Genomic DNA, 7336 nt, shown 5'->3' with positions numbered 1-7336 from the left:
CCAGCCAGGTGAACGGTGCCCCCGGTTCATTGGGCAACAGGTTTGCCCAGGGACAGGAGAGCAATGAGCAAACATTCCAGCTGCTCCAGGACTTGGGAAGAGGCTCTCCTGGGGATGGGAATGATCAAAACAAGCTGATGTTTAACCCGTGGGGTGAGGTATCCCACGGAGAACTCCAAATGGACACGCTGGGATTCGTGGGACGCGTTTTAGGACGAGGAGACCGTCGGCCTCTGGGTTTTCTTGCACCTCACCAAACCCAACTAATGGGTCAATGACAATGTCAATAATAACAATTAACAACAATAATAATTATAAATATTACAACAATTAATAGGGGTTAATAACAGATTAATAGTAATGGATATGCAGCACCTCTGCCTGAACCAGTCCCAGGAAATGAGCTTCTCCTCAAATTTGGAAGGATTTAAACCCCTGTGTCGCCAGATAAAAACTCGACAGCCAGCAGAAAAACAGATTTTTTCCCAAAAAAACGTCGGTAATGCTGAACATTCTGCTTCAGGGGAGTGTTTGGTCGGGCTGTGGGGTGGGAGCAGGGATGCTCTGCGGGGCCCAGGGCTCCCCACCTGCCTGGCTCCTGCTCCATCATCTCCCAGTCCTCATCTCCCTGCTGTCATTTCCTGCTCCTTTATCTCCCTGCTATTAATTTCCTGTTGCTTCGTTTCCCCTATCCATCATCTCCCTGTCCATCATCTCCTTGTTCATTGCCTCCCTGAGCATCATCTCCTGTCCTCTGTCTCCCTGCTCATCATCTCCTGTCCTCCATCTCCCCATCCTCCACGTCCCTGCCTCTCATCTCCTGGTCCATCCTTTCCCTGCTCATCATCTCCTGTCCTTTGTCTCTCAGTCCATCAGCTCCTGGTCCATCACCTCCTTGCCCACCACCTTCTCGTCCCTCATCTCCCAGTCCATCAGCTCCCGGTCCATCCTTTCCCTGCTCACCACCTTCTGTCCCCTGTCCCCTCCTGCTCCATCACCTTCCAGCCCTTCACCGTCCGCCCATCCCTTGTTGGGACGGCAGAGCCGAGATCCCGAGGGATCCGTCGGAGCCCCCCGGGTGCCTCCCGCTCCCCAGCCCCGGCGGAGCCCCCCTGACCCCTTTGGGAGTCCTTTTCCCCGCCACTGCCCGGGGGCGGCGGCGGCTGCGGGGCGGGACCGGGGGCGGCCCTGGGCACGGTGCCCCGGGAGCGGCGGCGGGAGCGGCGGAGCGGAGATGCCGTACCTGCTCATTAGCACCCAAATCCGCCTGGTGAGTCCCGGCGGGACCCCCGGGGCTGGGGAATTCCGGGGGGCGGGCAGGGACCGACCGGGGCGAGCGGTGGGACCCGCTCAGCCCGCGGTGCGCCCGTCAGCGGTGGCTCCGGTGCCCCGCGGCGATCCCGGGATGGGCTGGCCCTGCTGCTGCTGGGGTGATGCAGGTCTGGGGGACCCCCAGCACGGCCCCAGCGGCCGGTGTGGGGTGTCCGGCACAACTCCGTGAGAGCCCCCGGTGCCCACAGCGCGGCTCTGCTGCCCCCAACCCCTCCCGACTCACTGGGGAAACTTGCGGCAGGATCCCACGGACGCCAAAGGGCTCCACTTGTCCTGGCGGCTGGGTTCCCCTCGGCCCCCAACAGCCATTCCAGCGTGGAAAACGCGGCCAAGGGAGTGGGGCTGGCAGGAGCCGGGCAGTGGTTGGGATCACTGTTTGGGATCAGTGGCTGGGATCACCGTCCGGGAGCACTGGTGGGATTACTGGCTGTCACTAATAGATGAAGCCACAAAGCAAACGTTACCCCCCGGCACTGGCAGCACCCACATCCTGCACCCACATCCTGCAGCACGCTGGAGGAGCCCACAGCCATGTCTTTATCTGGGGGTTCCCTTTTCCTGACAGTCACCCCCCTCCCAAAGCCTGGATCTGCCGGTGCGGTTTGGGGCAGGAAGTGGGGACAGTGAAAACAGCAAATGAGCAAAGCGAGGGAGTTGTGATGGACACTGCTACTGCTGCCACTGGAGATGTCCCAAAGGAAGCAGCAGTGGATTGGGAATGGGAATGTGTGGGGATGCTGCAGCACCAGAGCAGCTGCTGGCAGCAGCACTGGGGATCGTACAAGTTGGTTGAGAGATTAAGGATAAGGTACAGGAAGGGACACCTGGATTGTGGCACTGGAGGGAGCAGCCTGGAGCAGCAGGGCTCCAGGAGACTTTGGAAACTCTGTTCTTTGCTAAAGGGGCAAAGCAAACATTTCCAGCCTGAAACTTGGCATGGAGCTCAGGCTGGAAACTGAGCGCTTTCCTGGCAGTGGCCCCTCCCAGGATGGGCTGATGGCAATTCCCTTCCCTCAGGGCTCTCACTGGAGCTGTGCTGGGAACAGGGGGTGGCACCACGTGTCACTCACCGCTCCGTGCCTGTCCCACAGGAGGTTGGGCCCACCATGGTGGGTGACGAGCACTCGGATCCCCACCTGATGAGCATCCTGGGGGCCACGAAGAGGAGCACGCTGGGGAATAACTTGTAAGTCCTCCTCTCCTTATTTTCCCAAGAAATGCGGAACATTTTCGCTCCTGACGTTCCCCACAGCACCTTCCAGCTGTGCAGTTAATCCCAGGACTCGCACGTGTCCTGTTAATGAGGAATTGCTGCCTGATATTTCACTTGGTTCTTTATTTTCCCTTGCTCTGACCCTGTTCTAGCACCTGACCCACCTTTTCCTCTCTCACTGCCATCCCTGCCTTGCTCTGCCTGTGGCCTTTCTTGGTGCTGAGCCACCCGGGATGCTCATCCACAGTTCTGTCCCATCCCACCCCATCCCACCCCATCCCACCCCATCCCACCCCATCCTATCCCATCCCATCCCATCCCATCCCATCCCATCCCATCCCATCCCATCCCATCCCATCCCATCCCATCCCATCCCACCCACAGTCTGTCTGTCCTGTCCCTCCCATCCCGTTCTCCAGTGCAGCTCAAGGTTTCACCCAAGCCAGCCCTTCCCAACAGCTCCCAAATCTTTTCCATGGGCAGCTGAGCCCCAAGGTTGGAGCTGCTTCCCATTGTGTCACCCCTGACTCCAAGCCCTCCACCCACATACTCCCAAACTGTGGATATTTGACACTTCTCCATGTCCCCACCTCTGCCCACGCCGAGTTTGACCCCAGCCTTTGGCCAAACACTCAGAGATGTGACCAGCATCTTCCTCATGGTTTGGCCCAATTTTTTTTTCCTTTTTCCCCTCACTTGATATCCCACTTCTTGGTTTTCCCTGGGGAAAAAAACAATGACAAAGCAAAACAAACCCCCAAATGCTAAAGAATCTGACAGAGCAGAGCAGCTCGGTTCCTGCTGTGTCCCATGTGCCATGGTGTGGAGTAGGAGAAGGAGGAAAAGGAGGAGGAGAAGGAGGCATTACACAGCAGGGGCATCTCATCCCAACATTCCATCTCATTCCATGCATGGAGCTGGGAAAACCCACCTACTCAGCACCAGCCTGGCACAAACACCAGGTGCTGGATCCTCGGCTGCTGCAGCGTTAAAATCTGAGTGGGGTGGGAAATTTTAATGACGAGGAGATAAAATATAAGTATTGAGGGCCCCCTCTCCATCCCAGCCGAATTCCTGGGGGGGTTTGCCAGGCTGATCCATCTCCATGCTGCTATTCCCAAGCCCGTGGGTGGGCAGAGATTGGCAGCAGTGCCAGCGTCGTGCTGCCACCCGCCGTGCCGAGCCCGGAGTTACGCAATGGGACAGGAGACAGAGCGGGGAGAAACACAGCAGGCTCCAGGAAAGAACTGGATCCTGAGAGATTTGGGCGAGGATCCCTGGGATTCAGGTGGAAAAGGAAGGCACAGACAGATAAAAGCCCCTGTGGTGCCTGCCCCAGCAGCTGGGGGAGCCACAGTGCTGTAAGGAACAGGAGCACCACGTTCTGCTTGTTTGGGAGAAAGGATACGAGCTTCCTATGGGATCTCCCTGGTGGATTCACCACCTTTCTCCCCTCCCTGTGGCCCGGAGCGTTTTGAGCTGCTCTTGCCCCACCTGCTCCTTGGCACGGCCTGTGTCACAGCTGGGAACTCTGCTGCGTCCCCACGGGACATCCCCGTGGCACATCCCCGCGGCACGGCACGTCCTCCCCGCGTGTGCCGGAGCAACAGGCACTGGGCAAAGTCCCCCAGCTGGAATGTGGCTGCTGGCAGCCCCGAGAGCACAGCCACGTGCCAGCGGGGCGAGCCCAGCTGCCTCCTCCAGAATCCCAACCAGGGCTGGGAGCTCCAGGATCTGCACCGTGGCCAAGCAGGATTTTCCATCCCCAACTCCTTCATGAGCAGAGCCTGGCTACAGATGCTGCAAACCCCCTTCCTGTAGCACCTTGGACCCCAAAACTTTAACCATGACCTTAGAGGGAGCCTGAAGGAAAAGCCTGAGCAGCACAGACCTGCTGGGGAACTGGGATGTACAGGTGAAGCACTGAAATCCCTGTAAGGAGGGAGCGCACGGATCCTGTTCCGCAGCTCTGCACAGACACATGGCCCCTCATTAAGTGGGGAGCAGGGATGTGGTCCCTGCCCTCCGTGTTGGGGTCAGAGCCCTGGGGGCAGCCAGGTGTGGCATGGGACAGCCAGATGTGGCAAGGGACAGCCAATCCCTGGCTGGGCACGTCCAGCATCCTTTGATCTTAACTGCAACCCGATGCCTTCCTTTGCATTTGGGAGCTGAGGGCTAAGACAGCTGCTAAAATTCCATGTCCCTGCTCCTCCAGGCACAGCCAAACCCATCCTCAGGGAGCTGAAGGAGAGCTGGGCATAGATCCCAAGGAGGTTGGCCGCTCCATCCCTAAAAATTGCTGCGTGCCGAGGACGCTCCTGCCCCATCCCTGTGGGTGCAGCTCTGGGCTCTCCGGGTTTGGTGCACCTGGAGGCAGAGCTGGTGGGACCACAACCAAACCTGTGCCAGGGCACAAGTCCTCTCCAGTCTGGCACGACTCCTCTTTTTCCTGCTGGTGTTTACCTGGGAGAAAAGGCTTTGCAGGTATCCCAGCCCCTCCATCCCGACTGGATGCACACGGAGACGGCAGCGTATTCGATACCCACAGGGTGCAGTCTTCATTCCCCTCAACTCACAGCTGTGATAAAGCCTGGGAACTCTTCCCTCCTGCTTTTAGCTCAGCCACTCCATTTTTTGGGTTCCTACAAATCCCTGCCTCTGCTACTTCCTCTGAATAATGGGAATAATATTTACCAGCTCCCCCTGCGAATCTGAAGGGTATGTGGCAACCCTCCTGGAGAAAGCACAGGCTTCAAAGACACTTATAATAGTGCACATTATCTTTACACCACATCTATAATTACAGCCAAGTACAGTCTGTCTTGAGAAACTGGAAAATCTCTCACATCTCAGGGTTATTTCGTGCTTTAAAGCACTCCCAGCCCCAGCATGGCTCTGAAATCTAAGCAGGAGCAGCTTTGGAAAGGCTTTTGGATCCTTTTTTATCATTATTAGTAGGAAAAGCAGGAGAGGCTTTGTTCAGGTGCCCAAACAGGATCCCCAGGGATCCTGCAGCCTGTCATTATCCGCTTATCCAGCACTGCAAGTCAGCTACAGCTGAGCTGCTCTTGGCTTTGTCCCAAAAGTCAAAGGAAAGACTGGCACATCCAGTGCCAAAGGTCCCACTGGCCAGCTCAGCTCGGCTGTCCCCACCCAATTCAGCCCAGTTTGTGTCTGGTCCCCTCACTGGGGAGCAGCGTTGCAGCCCTCAAACTTGTGGGATCGAGGGGTAGGAATATGGGACAGCTTCTGCTCCAAGCACAGAGTCAGCACAAACCAACAGGGAATCAGAGCTGGACAAGGATCCAGTATCAGTTCCCAGGCACTGCCAGAGCAGAGTAGCCTGGGCTCACCTCACCTGGCACCTCCATGCAGGATGGATGACTACTGGCTTTCCAAAGGTTTCCCACCTGGCTGAAAGCAGCACCTTCTTCCAATCCCCAAATTCCAAGAGACTCTCAATCCCACCCAGCTCACAGACGTGCTCTGACATAGGCAGAACGCTGGGATTTCCTTCCTTAGAAACACCCGAATCATTCCTCTCCTCCTCCAGGAGTTCCCAGGTGTGTTAAAAACGCGCTCGCCCGTGTTCACCCATGAGCCCTCCGCCGCAGTGCCAGCCCAGTTACTGAGCAGCACATGGCTCTGGACACCGGCCCTGAGCCACATTCCCATTCAGCCTGATCCTTCCCTCCCGGACAGGATTCCCGTGGTTTGGCACCGTGGGCTGTGCCTTCCCCTGGGGTTAACCGAGGCCCTGCATCACACACGCCCGTGCCAGGTGTGGCCGCTGGTCCTACAGGGGTCAGGAGCGAGGCAGGATCACTTCCACCAGGAAATCCCCGTCTCTGCCTCCCCCAGCTCACCTTATTGCCGTCTTTCCCGGGTGCAGCTGTGAGTACTACGTGAACGACGCTCCGCGCGTGGTCCTGGACAAGCTGGAGAGCCTCGGCTACCGCGTGGTCAGCATGACCGGCGTGGGCCAGACCCTGGTCTGGTGCCTCCACAGGGAATAGCCAGGGAGAATCCGGCGTTCCACACAGATGACATCCTGCTGGAGATCGTCTTCTAGGACTGGCGGCAAATTTTTCCCCTTTATTTCCCTCCTGTCCCAGACTCCAGGCACTCGGGCAGGGGGAGGAAGGGTGTGTGGAGGCAGAGCTGGACCCAGTGGAATTTTGCCATCCCTGTCATTTCCCAAGAGCAGGAGGAAGGTATGCCCAGAATCAGGCAGAGGGAACAGATGGCTCCAGTTCTGCCTTCAGCGGGATGGCAGTCTGGCAAACTCCAGCTTTTTACATTTTAATCATGTATTCAGCATGCCCTGGAGGAAGCTCAGTAAGACCTGTCTGCCTCCTCCTCAGGCTGCCCGGAGAGCTCCGTGCCTTCTCCCAGGCCAAGGGGTTAGGGAGGGACACCAAGCACGGACACCATCCCATCTCATCCCTGAAATCCAAGGTGGAACCACTAAACCTACCCCAGTGCTCCAAGAATCCCTTCCCTCGGCAGCAAGGCCTGTTCCCATCTCAGCAGCACCACCAGACTTCCCGATCCAGACTGCCCTCCAAGCCTAACATGGGGTTCCCAAAGTAACACAGAAAGGTTGTGTGACTATTCCAGGTGCAGGCTCTAATCCCAACACTGCTGGAATGTCTGCAGCTGTGTATGGATCCTGCTGTGGGGGTAACACCAATAAAACATTGCTCCGCAGAGACCAGCGTCCTCCTGTGGGTTGCTTAAAGCTGTGGCCAAATCCCCCTGGATCCAAGCTTTCAGGGATTAAAAGCTCCA

The 7336-nt window shown here is 57.4% G+C and overlaps 1 protein-coding gene across 1 annotated transcript; it reads left to right on the top strand.

Moving 5' to 3' along the window:
* Positions 1-1163: 1163 nt before the first annotated feature.
* Positions 1164-7259, top strand: GCHFR (GTP cyclohydrolase I feedback regulator). Its single transcript, XM_069016240.1, has 3 exons — positions 1164-1270; positions 2424-2518; positions 6438-7259. Exons 1-3 carry the CDS (start codon positions 1235-1237, stop codon positions 6559-6561), a joined length of 255 nt encoding a protein of 84 aa, XP_068872341.1. The 5' UTR covers positions 1164-1234; the 3' UTR covers positions 6562-7259.
* The last annotated feature ends 77 nt before the right edge of the window (positions 7260-7336 follow it).

Source organism: Aphelocoma coerulescens, chromosome 5, assembly GCF_041296385.1.
Source record: "Aphelocoma coerulescens isolate FSJ_1873_10779 chromosome 5, UR_Acoe_1.0, whole genome shotgun sequence".
NCBI classification, from domain to species: domain Eukaryota; kingdom Metazoa; phylum Chordata; class Aves; order Passeriformes; family Corvidae; genus Aphelocoma; species Aphelocoma coerulescens.
This window is presented reverse-complemented; position numbering and strand designations above follow the sequence as displayed.

Coding starts and splice junctions, on each gene's coding strand:
- GCHFR (XM_069016240.1), top strand. CDS start 1,235: ATGCCGTACCTGCTCATTAGCACCCAAATCCGCCTG. Junction 1,271..2,423: donor TTAGCACCCAAATCCGCCTG/GTGAGTCCCGGC, acceptor CCTGTCCCACAG/GAGGTTGGGCCCACCATGGT. Junction 2,519..6,437: donor AGCACGCTGGGGAATAACTT/GTAAGTCCTCCT, acceptor TCCCGGGTGCAG/CTGTGAGTACTACGTGAACG.